Source organism: Mastigoproctus giganteus, chromosome 11 (genome assembly GCF_048544385.1).
Source record: "Mastigoproctus giganteus isolate SK-2022 chromosome 11, ASM4854438v1, whole genome shotgun sequence".
Taxonomy (NCBI): Eukaryota; Metazoa; Arthropoda; class Arachnida; order Uropygi; family Thelyphonidae; genus Mastigoproctus; species Mastigoproctus giganteus.
Genome location: NC_143585.1, coordinates 171030407 through 171049486, shown reverse-complemented (window position 1 = coordinate 171049486; position 19080 = coordinate 171030407). Strand labels below are relative to the sequence as shown.

The following is a 19080-nucleotide window of genomic DNA, read 5'->3' as shown; positions in this document are numbered from 1 at the left end:
AACTCATTCTGTCGACTAGCTTCCCCACTGCCAATCACACCAGAAATTAAATAACTTGTCAGCCATAAGGATATACCAAACCCAGTAATGATTCTCTACTTCACAGGATGCACCATTGCAATCACGTCACCAAGTTTCTATTATGTGGCCACTCGAGAGCTGTCTCATTTTTTTTTCTTTTCTTCCTGTCCATCCACAGTAACTTCATCTTCCCCTGCAATGCTCCAACATGTTCTCTGCTGCTCCTAGAAGACTTCACCGGGTGACTCTCAACTTCCCTTGACACAGCTTCCACCAGAGATTCTTGCCGACGCTGACACTTCTCTCTGCAGGGAATAAACCAATGAGATTCCTGCCTTCACCTCTTCTCCATGAAGCTCCTTTGCTAACACCGCCTCTCCATCGGCGTGGGATTAGATGTTTTCGGGCTCTTTTGCTGGCCTGGAACATTCCCCAGGCAGGATTTTAACCACCATCGATGAATCTTCATCGAAGGGGTTCTACTGACTCTGGTCAATTGACAGGTGTGGGATCATCTGGCCGATTGGCCCTCTGCTGGGGGTAGCTTTCCACTCTGCCTACCCTTGCTTCCTTTCTCTTTTCTTATCTTTCCTGTCCAACTCACTCCATTCCTCTAACTTGGCCTCTCTCCTCTCTAGCTTTGCAAGTGGGGAGTGAGCCCGTCAGGCGTTCCTTCTACCTTACTGGCCCGGCTCCTTGTGCCGGTGAATGGATGCTGAAAGGCTCCTTCCATGGTGATCGTGCCTCCCAGTAACTAAGAAGCCAGTCAAACAACACAAACAACACACTACTCACACATAACCCACACTGACTGGCCTTGCAACGTTGTATAAATCACAGAGTACTCAAGGCGGATGTGTGGGGAACCACAGGAACTGCTTAACAAAAACACTATGGCTACTACTACTATACATTGCCCAGGACTCCGGTGGTCAGATAACACATGTTGATGATGTCATCTTGCCTCATAAACAATCCTGCACATCACTGTGGGATTGTAGGGTGATCACCCACATGGAGTACACATGCAGGCATGACTAGGTAGCCAAGATAATACCAGAAGCTAGTGCAAAAATACTAGTTGATCAAAGAAAGTATACCAGTTTACAAGTACTAACCTCAGGCTATACTAGAAACCTCAACTCACAGACTATACTGGAATAATTTCATAATAATGGACAAGACAGTTCTGCACAATAGCCAGACTTATCCCTCATTGACAAGAATGAAAAGGTTACCTACCCAATTGACATAGCAGTGTCCAACACCAGCTACCTCCAGAAAACCTATGAGTAAATGATCACAAAGTACACAGACCTAAGATAAGATGTCAAAGAAATGTGGCATATGGAACAAGTAAGGACCATCCCAATAACTGTGTCAATTACCAGCATGGTACCAAAGAGCCTCCATAAGAACTTTGCAACAATGAGTCTTACATGAAATCTCAGAAAGCCGCAATCCTGAACACCTGTAGGATAGTAAGAGAGTTCCTTGACTAACAGTAATAATAATAATAGTAACTGGACACAACCAACCACCTCATGCACTTGGTACCAGTTCTCATCATGGAGCAAAAAAAAAAAAAAAAAAATCCATAAAAAAGGAGAAAATTTTTTTTATTATTTTTTTATAACAATGAATGTTTTTATCATATTTTTTTGAATTTTCACGGTTTGGTCATCCTACAGACTGAAACCTAGATATTTGTATGGTTTATTTCAGATAATATGAACGTCTGTATTTTTGTCAGCTATACTTGTTATAGTGCAAAATCGAAGCTCTGTGACAAGATAGACACCATATTGCTGGCATCTCTCAGATGCAATGTGGGAATAGTAATTGCCTGGAAGAAAGATAGATGTTTTTGCTCACCTGGTGTCTGTTAATTGTCAAACAAAAAATAAATGTCTTATAATTCACAGTATATTATATTGAAATGAAATCCGAAAATAGTGTATAACCATTTATAGAATGTTGACGGGCAAAAGTATACAGGAGGCTCATTTACAAATAAAATCAAAAAAATAACAGAACTGTTTAAAAAAATAGGATGCTAGCAACAGATGGTTAATGTTGAGATGATGCTAACTTGAATTTATTAATTAAATGGTTAATGATAGAGTTTGAGTTAAATTGTAATAATTATTAGTGAGGACAACCATAAAAAATTTTGGTTATCCTTGTAATAACCAAAATGTAGAGTTTGTACAGTTGTTCCCACTGTTGTGCTAGAATTGAAAATAACTTTAATTAAAGAGGTATCCAATATCTCAGCTGAACATTTTAAGCTATTTGATTTTTTTTTTTTTTTTTCAATTCCTTTACTTTCTCTAATAGTAATAGTAATGGTGTACTTGTTAGCATAGACTATGACTGTGAAATTTTCATCCTGATGTTAGATACCTTGAGCACATGTTTAATACAGTAATATTCAAAAATATCAGTTATTTTCCTCGAACCCGAGATATTATTTTATAATTGCTCTGTACTTAGTAGCAGAATCCAATAGCCGTTTCATTAAAAATACTTTTGTATCAGATTACCGAGAGACAATTGCAGTATCAGTTTGATGAAGAAAAGATTGTTCTTACTGAAGTCAATATCAGTGATGGTAAATGGCATCATATGCAGGTTTTATGGATGTCAAGTATTGTTTCTTTAAATTTAGATTATTACCAATATGAGGTAAGAAATAATTTCTGCTATTAATTCGATTAATTTTGATTAATTATAAATTTATGAATATTACTACCAAAGAAATTATTGACAGTGTATTGTTTGCATCTGTCATTTTATTTTTAATATTTATGATAATGATTTTTATTGTAATTTATTTCAACTTGCATTAATTTCATTTTACAGCTGTAGATGCATAGTGTCCATTTCAATTAATGGAAACTGATGTTGTTGCCTTCACTCCTGGAGTCATAATAATGTTTTTTCAGCTTTTAAGGTTATATTATCTGTAAGATGCAGTTTCCTTATAATAGTAATAATCCCAACTTGAGTACATAAGGGCTTCTGGAAGACCCTAGAAGATGTACGATAACCTTGTTGATGTGGGATGAGCTAATTGGTCTATAATTTCCAATTTCTGATTTATCTCCTTGCTTATATAGCAAAACTATGATTGCATTATTCCACTCCTTAGGCATCACACCTTTTCTAATGCATTTTGTGAAGCATCTTGCCAGTTTTTGTGTCATGTCTCTTCCTCCCAATTTTAACAACTCTACAGTAACTTCATCTTCCCCTGGGGCTTTCTGATTCTTCATTTTTTCAACACATGTTCTACCTCATCAGGAAGGATATCAGGTATGTTGTATGTGTGGGCATCATTCCCTCGCTCGTTGTATAACTCTTTATAGTAGTCTTCTGCTATTTGAATTATGCCTTCTCTGCTATTTATAAGTACACCATCACTATTCTTCAGTTTCAGTATCATTTGTCTTGCTGTATTACTGCTCATGGTTGCTGATTTAAATCCTTTGTTTTCCCTTAATTCTTGTTCTACTTTTCTTGTGTTAAATTTTGAGTCTCTTTCTAATAGCTTTGCATAACTCGGTATACCCAATTTTCTCCTTCTCAGTGTTTTTCTTTATGGATATTACTACCAAAGTCTTCGGTTCATTATGACAAGTGTTTCTTGACTAATTTTTGCTTCTTTGGATTTCTTTTTACCTATAGATTTCTTGGACTTTATCACTTTCAGAAAGTTGTAATATTCCTCATCGATATCTTGGTCCTGAGCTGTCTGCAGAAGCTCAAACCTGTTCTTAAGTTCCAGTACATACTGCTTTTCCTCCTTTTCTGTTATATCAAAGACCTTTGTATTATTTACTCGAGTCAGTTTCTTCCTTTCTTTTCTTACATCTATATCAAGTGTGCATCTTACCATTCTGTGATCACTTCCAACATTTACCTTGTTCAGGACTGTAACATCATTCATAATATAACTTCTGTTAGTGAGGATGAAGTCGATTTCATTAGTTGTTAATCCATTTGGGCTCTTCCTGTCCACTTTCTGTTCACTCTTTTCTTGAAAAAAGTGTTCATTCCTGACATTCCTTGAGATTCTGCAAATTCCACAAGTCTTTCACCTCTTTCATTTCTTTCACCAATTTCAAAATTTTCTATAGTTCCCCTTTCTGCACTGTTTTGTCTCTTTTCAACCTTAGCATTTAAGTCCCCCATAATGATAGTGTAGTGAGTTTTCTGTTCATCTAGAAGACTCAATTTCGGTGTACATTTCTTCAACCTCTTCATCATCATGGCTGGATGTTGGTGCATAAATCATTATAAGCTTTAGCTTATACCTCTTAGAAATCCTGAATAGTAGTCTTGACACCCTCAATGATGTACTTTTTAATTCCAAAATGTTGTTTTTATATCTTTATGGACCAGAAAGCCAACTCCTCCTTCAATCCTTTCACTGTTTCCATTGGTGTACAGCAGATTTCCACTTGATAAACTTATAAGTGATTCATTTCTTCTTGTTTCAGCCAAACCGATGATATTCCAATTTACATTTTCTAATTCCTTTTCCAGCTCTAGTATCCTGTCTTCACCGATGAGCGATCTTACGTTGTAACAGGCCAAGTTCAGTTTCCATGCATGGCAGCCTGATCATACCCAGAGATTCTTAGCACCCTCTGCTTCCACTCTGATCCTCTCACTGCCATAAGAGGTGGAGTGAAAGCTGCTGGGGACTGAGGGCCATTTGTTTCATCTTACTGTTATGTGCTGGAGGGTTTGGCCTTTTCTTCTTCACGCTGACCAGGCATCTTGAAGAGAACCACTCTAGACGTTCGTTGCCACCTAAGTGACGTAATGGGGCTTACCATCAAAAAGGTGTGCATGAGTGGATTTTAGGGAGGCAAGCCAACCAGACTTCTCCTAAATCTTCTGAAATAGAAAGATATTGGATCCATCAATGTTTTAGACTGAGTGTCTGATAACACACAGAATGCCTGTTCCCCCTCTAAGCCCTGTTTGGTCTGAAAATGAAAAGCCTAGTAGCCTCCAAAATTAAGTCCCTGAAGGCTTCCCATTTAGAATTCAATGTTGGTAACATCATCATCAGTTGATCTCACTGTACAGAATTTAAAAACTGTCTGAGACCTCTGTAGTCACCTTTACGAAAGCAAAAGCCCTTCCCTTTAGCCTTGATGGTAGTTACATCTTTAAGTAATTCCCACATCAGTACATTGTGATCTCTGTCACCCAGTGGTTCTTTTATCTGTAAATTCTTAATGCATGAATAATCACTCCTGATAATGAGCTCAAGAGTTTTACTCCCTCTGGTTGCTGTAGAAAACAGTCATCCAATAAATCCACAAAAGTCTTGCTAGTGTGCAAGTGACCAAGCCACAAGTTCCAGTCAATATCTGGAAAGTTAAAATCCCCCATTATAAGACATTCAGATTTACTGGCCCACTCTATTTCTCTGCACAATTGCTCATTATACTCATTAGATTCATTAGGCCTATAACACACACCTATTCTCATTTTTTCTTTCCCACTGCTTATTTCACACCAAACAGACTCAACACTGCATTGTCCACCAACATCAATTGGAATGCACTTCCTTAGATTTTACGTGTTTCTTAACTAATAGCATAACCCCTCCTCCCTTCCTGTCCTGTCTATTCTTCCTATACACATTGTACTCCCCAAATTCCAATTCTGCAATGCTTATTTTGTGTGACACCATGTCTCTGATATTCCAACAATATCTGCCTTTGATGTCTTGACTAGCACTTCAAACTCATCAAATTTATTAGTAAGGTGACTCGAATCTGGGGATCTTCTGGTAGAGATCACGAAATCCCAGCATTCTGCCAAGTTGTTAAAGCGGACCACTTTTGGTGGACAACCAATAAAAGTTATTCTCCATGCTACCCTAATCTCCTCAAAGGGAGTAATCTCCAAATGTGATTTATTAACAGTATCAGAGGAGGAAATAATCAAAGAGCTAGGTGAACCAAGAGTCATCCAAGCAAGGAGGATCATGACTCAGAAAGATGGTATTCTTGTTCCAACTAGGAGCATAATTCTCACTTTTAGCTCACTCATGCTACCAACATCTGTCAAAGGAGTATATTTCCATTGCCATGGCCGTCCTTATATCCCAAATACCATCAGGTGCTATAAGTGCCAAAAATACGGACCCTCCCAAACTGCATGTCGAGGTGAGGCAATATGTCCTAATTATGGATCAAAGGAACACAATCAGTCAGAATGCACTGCTACCACTTCTCATTGCCCAAATTATAATGGTAAATAACCTGGCTTTCTCCAAAACATGTGATCTATGGAAGCAAGGGAAAAAAATCCAAAAATATGAGGGGAGAACAAAGTTACAGTTCAGAGGCAAGAAGACAAATAATAAAAACAGTGCCAAAGCATACATATGCCACTGCTACTCAAAAATTTCGGTCCATAGCTATTCAAACTGATGTTTCAGTTCCTCCAAATATATCCATCATTATTTGGGCGCAATCACCAGAACGGACAATCTCCAACTAAGACTTTGAATGCAGCTAAGCTGCCACCTCACCAGTTGGCGGTCTGGGTAGGGTACCTTGCCTCACCCACTTTCTTTCTCTATCCTGGTGGTGGAGGGGAGGGAATGACCTGTTGTCTCCTTTCTTTCCTGCCACCCCCCACCTTTTCCTGGTGGGGCATGGGCATGTCCCACTGGAAATCATTGGGGTCATCTTCTCTTTCGTCTCCATACTTCTGACTTTTCTCCACCAGCCTTCGGTCTCTCTCCTCTACTCTGTCTGTACACTAGTGCACGTCCCACATGTCCAAATTTAAATTTGACAAAATTAAACCACGTTCACCAGGCTTTCCCAATTCTAGCATTATCTTCCCAATTTTTTTTTTTTTAAGGCCCTAGCCACTAAAATCTCAGGAAATTAGGTGGCAGGGCCTGCCAGAGTAAAACAAACAAATTACTGGTGTACCTGGTCTGCCTCCACGGGGCTTAGTGTGGGCAACGTTGGGACTCAACAGGGTCCCAGCAGCTAAATGGCCAGAAGAACAATGGTACACAACACTACACACCACAATATCCATACACTTTTAAATCTCTGGCCTTTACAGTATACTGTATCACACAACAATGTAAACTACATGGAGATGAAGGAACCCCTTGGTGCCATTAGACCTTAAACACACTATACACTCTCTCCTTCCAAACAGTGTCCCCCGCAACAAAAAACTGAATAAGCCAGCAAATCCAATCCCAGCCAGAATCCCAAACTATGAACACCATTGAAAGGCAGCTTCAAATTTCCATAGCTAAGAATCATGGGCATTATGGAATGGTTACTGCCTAGCAGAATGGAAATCCACTGCAATCCATTTTTGTAAAAAATGCAAACTACATCCGAACCGAGAAATATATTTAAAAAACAGCCTGATTCCTGTTACCAGCAAATTCCATCTATTGAGGTTATACTTAGACAATAAACTTAATTTTGCTACTCATATAGCTTATCTTCGGACAACTTGCCTTAAAAAACTGAACATCCTAAGAGCTGTCTCCGCTATGTCCTGAGGTGCTGATAGAAGCTCTCTCCTACATTTCTATAGAGCTTTAATAAGATCACACTTGGATTTTGGATCACCAGTCTATGACTCCGCAAGGAAAAGTTCCCTCTTATGTCTGGATACCATCAAGCATACTGTAGTGCCCTTAGGATAGCTGTGGAAGCCTTCAGAATATTCCAGTTCACAGCCTGTATATTGAGGCAAATGAGCCTCCTCTGCATCTCAGGAGAAAAATTTTATTGTGTAACTACGCAGCAAAGATTAAATGTATTCCATCACACTCCAGCTGGCAGTACCCATTTGACCCTCAGTTTGCCATGCTATATCACAATAAACCTAATGAAAACCACCCTGCAGACTGCAAGAACTAATGTTCAGTTGGGATATTAACTTTCAGAACATATTCCAAGACCTTGCTACTCCAGAACCTCCCTAGACTGAATTCTCACCTCTCTGTGACAATTTATTTTTAAGATGGGGAAAATCCTCCCTGGCAAATACCAACCTTCAATAGCTCCACAAATCGCATTTTTTGGCAAACTCGGATAAAGTACATATCTATACTGATGGCTCCAAAACAGATGCAGCTGCAGGTGCTGTTGCAGTTTCTTCCACCTTCTCACAACAGTGTCTCTTCCTACTGAATGCAATATTTATACTGCATTATTTGCAATAAAACTGGCTCTAGATAACATGAACAACTACCATATGAAGCAATCTCTTATATATACAGACTCCTTAAGTGCAATCGCTGCCATTCAATCTACCTTCTCTCCTTCATCCCATTCTTAAAGAGATCCAGTCTAAATTATTTTACTATCAAAGAGACAACCAGAAGTCTACCTTCTGTTGGATCCTTGGCCATGTCGGCATCACAGGTAATTAACATGAGGATGATGCTACAAAACACCCTAACTCTAAATTTTCCAGTCAACTGAAAGTGCCCTACGCTGACTACAAATCCATTATAAAAAAGCATGTAGAAACAATGGTCTCATCTCTGGCAAACTCAAATCAATAATAAACTGTTGTAGATTAAAAAAGAGCCACAACTGTGGGCTCTTTTTCTAGTTTCAGGAGAAGTAGGCAACAAGAAGTGATTCTGGAAAGGCTCCGCATTGGCCATTCACATCCAACTCATCTGTATTTGCTTCTGGGAGTTTGTTATTTGGTTTTTAGGAGCATTAGCAACTAAGGCCATATTGCTCCGGGAATATGCGGTGGTCATTCCCTGACCTTTTCGCATCCTCTGTATTTGGTGGTGACGGGCTTGAACCCTGGTCTAATCAAGAAGCATGTGCTACGCACTGCTGCTCCTGCCCACCTGGCTACGGAGGTGCCTATTTCTGGGAGAGAATTTTCCTGAGTATTTCTTTTGCCAGTCATACCTAACAATAAAACATTCTCATTGAATGTCTCCAACTTTCATCTGTCTGAAAATCTAGCTTTAGCTCCCTATCCAACTTGCAGGATCCCTTAACCTTATCACATATTCTTGGTAATGAAGCAAATTTGAAGGAACTGTTTCAGTGTTTAAAACACATAAATTTGTATAATAGTATCTAATCATATGGGGGACTTCAATGCTAAGGTTGGAAAAAGGCAAAACAGCGCAGAAAGAAGAACTATAGGAAATTTTGGAATTGGTGAAAGAAATAAAAGAGGTGAAAGACTTGTGGAATTTGCAGAATCTCAAGGACTGTCAGTAATGAACACTTTTTTCAAGAAAAGGGTGAACAGAAAGTGGACATGGAAGAGTCCAAATGGATTAACAACTAATGAAATCGACTTCATCCTCACTAACAGAAGATATATTGTGAATGATGTTACCGTCCTGAATAAGGTAAATGTTGGAAGTGATCACAGAATGGTAAGATGTACACTTGATATAGATGTAGGAAAGGAAAGGAAAAAACTGACTCGAGTAAATAATACAAAGGTCTTTGAAATAACAGAGGAGGAGAAAAAGCAGTATGTACTGGAACTTAAGAACAAGTTTGAGCTTCTGCAGACTGCTCAGGACCAAGATATCGACGAGGAATATTACAACTTTCTGAAAGTGATAAAGCCCAAGAAACCTATAGGGAAACAGAAATCCAAAGAAGAAAAAATTAGTCAAGAAACACTTGTCATGATGAACCAAAGACGACAAATGAAGAGCAAGAAAAACACTGACAGGGAGAAAATTGAGTATACTGAGTTATGCAAAGCCATTAGAAAGAGACTCAGAGAGGGTATAAGAAGATTTAACACAAGAAAAGTAGAACAAGCATTAAGGGTAAACAAAGGATTTAAATCAGCAGCCATGAGCAGTAATACAGAAAGACAAATGATACTGAAACTGAAGAATAGCGATGGTGTACTTATAAACAGCAGAGAAGGCATAATTCAAATAGCAGAAGACTACTATAGAGAATTATACAAGGAGCGAGGGAATGATACCAGCAGTGGGGAACATGGATTGCAAAGTAGCAACACATACGACATACCCGATATTCTTCCTGATGAGGTAGAACATGCATTGAAGAAAATGAAGAATCGGAAAGCCCCGGGGGAAGATGAAGTTACTGTAGAGTTGTTAAAATTGGGAGGAAGAGACATAACACAAAAACTGGCAAGGCTCTTCACAAAGTGCATTAGAAAAGGTGCGATGCCTAAGCAGTGGAATAATGCAGTCATAGTTTTGCTGCATAAGAAAGGAGATAAATCAGAAATTGGAAATTATAGACCAATTAGCTTGTTATCCCATATCTACAAGTTGTTCACAAGGGTCATTACTAACAGATTAGAAAGAATACTTGATGAGAATCAACCGAAAGAGCAAGCTGGCTTTAGGACAGTATTCTCAACTATGGATCACCTACACGTAATATCACAGCTAATGGAGAAAGCAAATGAATATAAAACACCATTATGCCTGGCATTTGTGGATTATGAAAAGGCATTTGACTCCATACAGCATAAGGCAATGTTTGGGGCACTGGAAAGACAAGGCATAGATACTCCATATATTATGATTTTGAAAAAAATATATGAGAGTGCTACATCCTTTATTAGACTAGACAAAGACAGTAGCAAATTTAAAATCGAGAAAGGAGTTCGACAAGGAGACACAATATCTCCGAAGCTGTTTACTGCTGCCCTTGAGGAAGCTTTCAGAAGATTAGACTGGTCGCAGAAAGGAGTCAATGTGAACGGAGAGTACCTAAACCATTTACGATTTGCAGATGACATTGTGGTCATAAGCCACGATCCCAAAGAATTAGAGGAAAATCTTAATCAGTTATGCACAGTTAGTAAGGATTTTGGACTAAAGATGAATATGGCTAAAACAAAAGTAATGATGAACAAGTACGCCACGGAAAGGGAAATAATGATTGAAGGAGCAGTAATTGAAAAGGTGCAGTCATATACTTATCTGGGACAGGTTATTAGCTGTAATAATGATAAATGGCTGGAAGTCAAGAGAAGAATAAATTTTGGATGGATAGCATTCAGGAAATATAGCCACATACTGAAGAGCAATATCCCAGTTTGTCTGAAACGTAAAATAATGAATCAATGTATACTCCCCACCATGACTTATGGAAGTGAAACTTGGGCACTCACCAAAAGAATGGAAGAGAAGCTAAGAACTACACAGCGAAGAATGGAACGAATTATATTGGGAATCAGACTGTTAGATAAGAAGAGAAACACATGGATTAGGCAGCAAACTCAAGTAAAGGACATTCTTATCAAAACTAAAGAACTAAAATGGTCTTGGGCAGGACACATAGCTCGAAGACATGATGACAGATGGACTAAGAAAATAACAGAATGGTACCCAAGAGGGGCTAGAAGAAAACCTGGAAGACAAAGGCGGAGGTGGATAGATGAAATTCATGAGTTTTTGAGTAGTAAATGGATGGCCAGGGCTCAAAACAGAAGGAACTGGAAAGTTGCTGGAGAGGCCTTCATCCTGCAGTGGATTGAAAATGGCTGATGATGATGATGATGATCTAATCATATTAATGTTAAATTAGTAATAATTAAATCATGAAGAGGCACAATATGGCCCAGGAGGCCATTGTGCCAAAAAAACCTCAGATACAACAACATGAACAGATTTTTCTTATGAATAGACCATTGTCTCCTTCTATAAGGGATATAAATTGGGCTTTCACTGAAGATTTGGACTCATAATAATGAAGCATGAATTTTTATATTAAATTTAACCAAATTGAAGAGACTGAGATCAGTCAAAAGTCTGACTGGCTGAGTGTTTTGCATGGCAATCATTCTATACTCCATACAAGAAGGAGAAACCTGGACTTCTGCTAACATTCTGTTGATCTATGAGGACATCACTGCAGTAATAGCTAGTGATTTTTAATGATTTTGGGGACATAATAACTTGGAAAATGGCCTATCCCAAAACCAGAGCAGTTAGGTAACAGATTTATTATTTCACTCAGTTCTTGTTTGTTTAGCCTATTAATATAGCCATTGCCCCATAGCAAATCCATCACTGGTTGATAGGAGGAGAAACTCAGGATGTGATTGACCCATTCCAGTGGGGATGTTGGAGGATGCTTGGATTAGTATGGTATCAACTGAAAAGATTCTTTTTCCCTGGTTAGCATTCTTGTTAATGTGGGAAGACAGTGCACTTTATCTGTTGAAAGAGTTTTTGTCATTTTTGTCAGTGAAGTCATTAAAATTGTTAATCAGTGAGTTCAATTTGTAATTGAACCCACTGATTAACATAGAATGGAATGATGCAAAATTACAACAGCCTTGACATTGCAGTTTGAATAATGAAACTAATCCATTGCAAAAGCAAACTCATGGCAGTTTAAAGAGTGAAATTTATGAGAGAATTCCAAGGATATATTTTGAATAGAAATGTGGCCACTGAAACATTGATGAACTTGGGGTTTAAAATCATTTTTGAGTGTTATGTGATAGTCATTATTGGAAGCTGCATTAGTTTTAGCCTGGGCTACAAGTTTGAAGATGCAGACTAAAAGCAGGTGGTCATAGTTAAAATGGTTGGCATCTGTTTCAATGATGTTGCTGTGGGGGTCAGTTTGAAGAAATCCTATCAGATTGTTCATTGAGCTAGGTGGCAGTTGAGGACAATAGTAGTAATAGTAGCAATATAATGGAAAATGATGGAAGAAAGCAAGCTAATATAGCATCAACCTAAAAAAAAAAAAAATTCCGTTTGCCTGTCTGTATCCTCCAAAAATTTGTCTAGTCCTCTCTTGAATTTATTCAACCCATCCACTTCCATATCAACAGATGGAAGCCTGTTCCAATGATCAACCATCTGCTGACAGGATAAATGTGTGCAAACTTCTGTACATCTATCCTGCATCCATCCTTCCTCAACTTGAATTTATGCCCCCACATGTGTGTAGTCTCATCGAGTAGAAGAATACCATTAACATTCAACTTACCCAATACATTCAAGTCTTTAAACACATCAATCAGACCTCCCCGCAGGTGCCTAGTCTAGAGACACTGTAATTTGCAGCCTTTCTAGGTACGAGCACTCTCTTGTTCCCTTCACCATTCTGGCTGCCCTTCTCTGCACCCATTTCAGATCTACATCCTTCCTAAAATGAGGCCTCCAGACCTGTATACAGTACTCAAGATGCGGCCTAACCATGTCCTTGTACAATGGGATAATCACATCCTTAGCCCTGTTAGAAAAGTTTCTATATATCATTGACAAAACCCCATGAGCTGTCCAAGCTGTCTTTGCATTTGTCAATGTTAAACTTTCAACTGCCATTTCTCAACCCATTGACCCAATTTTCTTAGATCTTCTTGCAGTAGACGATTGATGACTGTCATTAACCACCCTGCCAACCTTTGCCTCATCTACATACTTAGACATTGAGCCTGATATACCTTCATCAGTATCATTGATAAATATTGAAAACAACAATGGACCCAGCACTACTCAGAGAATTTCATGTTTGACTGCACATTACCACCAGTTGTTTTTCATTTTCTTCTACCCAGAGTAATTTATCAATCACACAGTTGGTACATTTCTCTGGGGTTACTGCTACTTATATGCAGTACCTTGCATTTGTCAGTGTTAAACTTCCTGCCATTTCTCAGGTTCATCAACCCAATTTTCCTAGATCTTGTTGTAGTAGCTCACCCTGATGACTGTTGTTAACCACCCAGCCAACGTTTGTATCATATGCAAACTTCAAGTCTGATATACCTTCATCAATATCATTGATAAATATTGAAAACAATAATGGACCAGTACTTAACCCTGGGGAAGTGATTATCAATGGGTGTTGCATTAAGAGCAGCACCCGTTGATAATCACTCTCTTTTTTTTCTTCCACTTATCCATCCCTTTATCAATAGCAGTAACTTGCTCTTAATGCTACATTGCTCCAGTTTTTACAGCTGTATTTTATGGGCTGCAGTACTAAGAGCCTTCCTAAATCCAAGTGTATGATGTCAAAATTATTTTTTTGTTCCTTGGTCACTACATCATAGTCACATATCAGATTGTTTGGACAAGACTGCCCTCTGATTAATCCGTACTGTGATTGCAGTATAACTGCATGCCTTTCCAAATGGTCCTGCATTTCTTCTTCCTTTACCAATGATTCCATTATTTTCCCTGGAAAAGACTTTAAGGTAGCAGGTGTGTAATTACTCATGTCGCCTTTTGATCCCCCTTTATGAATTGGGGATATATTCACACATCTCCAGTCCATAGGGACCTCCCTGTATCCAAGGATGTTTTCATAATTATGACTAAGGGTTTGTTTATCTCCTTTACTGCCTCCTTTAATATAATTGGATAGATTTCATCCACCCTGGGTGCCTTTTTTATGTCCATCCTCAGCAATTTTTCCTTCACTTTTCCTTTAGTTAAAATGCATTTAGTTCCTTGTTAAAGTTTCATAAACTTCTGGCATCCCCTTCCCGAAAGAATTCCTCATGTGTGAATGTAGATGCAAATTACGTATACAGTGTGCCACAACCAGAGCAAGGTCATCAACAGTTAACCCATAGACATCAAGTGGCTCAATGTGATTTAACCCCTTCCTTCTACTGTTAATATAAGCATAGAAGTCTTTGCTGTTTTTCTTTGCATTCCTTGCCAGAGACCTCTCATAATCTACCTTAGCTTGTCTAAACTTCTTTGTGACTTAATTAGACTAATTTATATCTACCATAGGCTTCTGTATTACTTGATAATTTTTATGCATCCCATTCACTTTTCTTCTTTACAAAGGAGAAAAGTGAATGGGAGCCTAACCTCCTTTACAAAGGAGGTTAGGCAGGCGAAGGCAGATTACGAGCAATCCTTGATTTCTCGTAATCTGCGTAAAAAGAACAGCAAAGAGTTCTTTACTTATGTAAACTCTAGAAGGAAGGGGATGAATCAGATTGGTCCACTTGATATCGATGGGTCAACTGTTGATGATCCTGCTCAGGTAGCTAACAAACTAAATGAATATTTTGCATCGACATTCACACATGAGGACTTTAAGAACTTTGTATGCAGATCACTTTACTGTCATTTTAATGTAAAATCAGTTAGAAATAAACCCTTCCTTCAGAAACATGTCTGCTAACAAAAGAAAGCATCTCTCAATTTGTGGAAGATCAGAATTATTCGTGAGTTACAAATTGGTGCAAAAAATGATGTGTTTAAAAAGTTTTCTTTGTCCTCTTCAGTATAGACATTGTGGAAGAATAAACTTGTTTACATATTGGCACTGGAAAAGAACATAACCAAAAAAAAAAAATTAGAAAGTATGAGGTTACAAACATCAATGAAGCATTGCTTCAATGGTTCACTACACAAAGAAGTGCTGGATTTTCAGTAGACAGCTCAATCTTGGAGGCTCAAGCAGAAAAATTTCCTGAACAATTTGTACATTAACAGTGGTTGGCTGGATTGATTTAAAAACCGAATATACAAGCACATTAATACAAATAATATGTAGGTATATACTAATATTATTTTTTTCTCTCTAACATTTCTTTTGTTTTTTGAATATCTTTTTATCAAGTTATTGAGAATTAAAAAAAATAGGAGGTAGATTTAACTCATCACTGATATAGTGAATAATGGTTATAACGAGGAAATTTTGTTGTTCCCTTGATCCTTGTTATCACGTAGTTCGACTGTACTTTATTTACTAAGGTTTTATGAGTGTAAAAGGCATAAAGTATTAAAGTTATTTCATTCCCTTTACGTTCTACTAATACATAATGCTGGGTTTAAATTTTACACATCCACTCTGAAATAGTCACATAATTTAGTTCTCCAGAACTGATAACTTTTTTTCAGTACATAATTCTTAATAGTGGTCAGTTACAATAATTATAGGAAGATTTTCACTATCACTCTGGTGTTCTAACCCCACCTTCAACTCATTAATGATGTTAAAGTAGCAAATGTGAGGATGATTCATGTTTTGAAGAACCTTATATGCAATCAAATGCAGACAGTAAGGTTCTCTGTATAATTCCTAAATAGCAAAATTTCTTTTTTCAAAATAATATGCAAACTAGATTGCAAATTTACACAGTACAATTGTTAATTCTAACCCCCCGATCTAATATTGAGATATTGCGTTGTGTTCAAGACTTGTGCCATCTCATATGGTTGGAGTCCCACCATGAATTGTAATGCTGGGGCTCACATGCACCTGTTATGGAGGCCTTTGTCTTACATCACAATGAGTGATGGGAATCTTCTCTTTCTTACACTGCAGACTTTAGTTCAACTCCACCAAATGTATAAGTTATTTTGGGGTACTGTTCCCCAAGTGTAAGACCTTGCATTTTGTTGAATTAAATCATAGCTGCAACTTCTCCGACCATCCCTGAAGTCTATCTAGGTTACTCTGAAGAAGCTCTGCTTGGTGATGATCATTAACTGCTCTACCGATCTTTACATCATCTGCAAATTTAAAAATATGCCCTTTATTCCTTCATCGATATCCTTTAAGAAAATCAAAAACAACAGTGGTTCTAATACTGATCCTTTGGGAACCCCATTTCTTACAATAACCTAATCAGAGAAATAACCATTTATCACAACCATCTGCCTCCTGCTCTGAAGCCATTCTGCTATCCATCTATGGATTCTCCCTGTGATTCCAAGCTGTTCCAGCTTATAAAGTAACTGCTCATATGGGACTGAGTAAAATGCTTTGCTGAAAGCCAAATAACAGTGTCAAAATTATTTCCTAAGTCCAGCTCTTGAGTGACCCTGTCAAAATAGCTAACCAGATTAGTTAAATATGATTTTCCCTTTAGAAAACCATGCTGAGTATCCTTCAGAATTCCATTTCTGTCTAAATAATCTTGAATTCCACCCTTGATCATTGCCTCCATGAGTTTCCCCTACTACTGAAGTTTGATGGACTGGTTGGTAATTTCCCACTACACTCTTAGAACCACCCTTATGTATTGGAGGTACATTGGCACTTTTCCAATCCAATGGAATCTCTCCTGAGTCCAGTGATGCGCTTATGATTAGCCTCAATGGTTCAGTGTACTCACTTTCCTCGCCCCCCCCCTGTAAAATTATAGGGTATAATCATGTAAAATTTCAATATCATTAATTACATATTTTTCATCTTCAGTCCCATAATTTCTCATTGATGTAAAGGGTTTTTCTTCTGTAAATATCAATGCAAAGTAACGGTTGAGTTCATCTGCAACATGTTGGGGTATCTAATACTATCCCATGTTCATTACATAAGGATCCTATCTAATTTTTCTTTCTCTTCTTTGCATTTATATATTTGAAGAATTCCTTATCCCCACTCTTTGCTAACAATTTCTCATGATCTGCCCTTGCCAGCCTAACCTTTGCTACTGTTACTTTATTACAGATCAATTTATAGCTGTTATAGGTTTCTTGTCTAAGTTGAGAAAGAGGCTTGCCACTGTAAAAGCTTCTTGTCATCTACTGTATGGCCTGTAATTTATTTTATGTTATCTTATGTTTATTGCTTTTAATTGTATATATTTTCAGTTTTTAAGGTATATTTTATTGCACATTTTAATTGTGGTCTAATATTTGATGTTTATTTTCTTTGTACATATTTTCAGTTTTAATTGTAGATATTTTATCTATTTTTGCAGTAGTGTAATTAATCTGCTATGTTAATTGACTTTCAAGTCAGTGGAAGCAATATATTATTAATATCTATATATTAATTATCAATTATCGACAAATTCACAATATATTAATTATGCCCAAGGCCTTTTCTCTGACATCTGCTCTACAACGTCATATACTTTTGTCCCTAACAAGACACTCTGCTCCTATTCCACCTATCTTTTTTGTGCAATATATTTCACATTTCCCTGACAAGAGAGTCACTGACAATAAATATCTTTTGGATCAGCATATTCTGCCTCAGGGATTGCTGTTGTGTTGCCTGATGCCCAAGTGGGGGCTTTGGTATTTAATTGGCAGCTGAGAGCTTTATCGATCATCCATTTTAACTCCTTCAAGGATATCCACCTTGTTCTTCAAGCTCTCATAAATGTCTGTCAGAATGCTGAGCTCCTACATAATTTCTCTTTATAAGGTTATAAAGTTCTTTCACCATATGCTTCAATCATTTTTAGTCTTTTAAGCCAATTTTTTTCAGCAGAAATCACTATTTTATGAATAATTGTTCAAAAAAAAAACATTTTACAAGGACTAATAGATTAACAGTAGCCACTGGCAGAGGTGAAAGTGATTCTTGCACTGCTTCTATTGGAATGAGCCGCAGCCTGGAAAATAAGATGCAGGATATTTCAGAGACTGCTGGGAATCATTGGGGTACAAGTAAACACATGGGTTGTGTTAGGGTAGCTAAGAAAAAGAACAGGTGCATGTATACTTGCGTGTACACCAATGCTAGGAGTTTAGTAAATAAATTTGATGAATTTGAGGTATTGCTCAAAATATCAAAGGCAGATATTGTGGGGATTTCAGAGACGTGGTGTCACACAGATATAAGGAATGCAGAACTGGAATTTGGGGAGTACAATGTCTACAGAAAGGATAGACAGGATAGGAAGGGAGGAGGGGTTATGCTATTAGTTAAAAAACACATAAAATCCAAGGAAGTGAAGCCAGTCGATATCGCTGGACAGTGCAGTGTCGAGTCAGTTTGGTGTGACATAAGCATTGGGAGATCAAAATTGAGAGTAGGAGTGTGCTATAGGCCTAATGACTCTGATGAGTATAATAAGAAACTGTTCGGAGAAATAGAGTGGGCCAGTAAATCAGAGAGTCTTATAATGGGGGATTTTAATTTCCCAGATATTGACTGGAATTTGGGGGCTGGTCACTCACACAGTAGCAAGGCTTTTGTGGATTTATTGGATGATTGTTTTCTACATCAGCATGTTCGGGAGGCAACTAGAGGGAGTAATACTCTTGATTTGATTATCAGTAGTGATTCTTCATGCATTAAGAATCTGCAGATAAATGAACCACTAGGTGGC

General features: G+C 37.8%; 1 protein-coding gene across 1 annotated transcript in view; it reads left to right on the top strand.

Moving 5' to 3' along the window:
• Positions 1–19080, top strand: part of LOC150078573 (protocadherin-like wing polarity protein stan) — a 570595-nt gene that overhangs the window by 276093 nt on the left and 275422 nt on the right. Inside the window, exon 13 of the mRNA XM_090384617.1 lies at positions 2563–2709. Within this exon, the coding sequence (XP_090240743.1) occupies positions 2563–2709 (147 nt within the window). The remainder of the gene's footprint in view (positions 1–2562; positions 2710–19080) is intronic.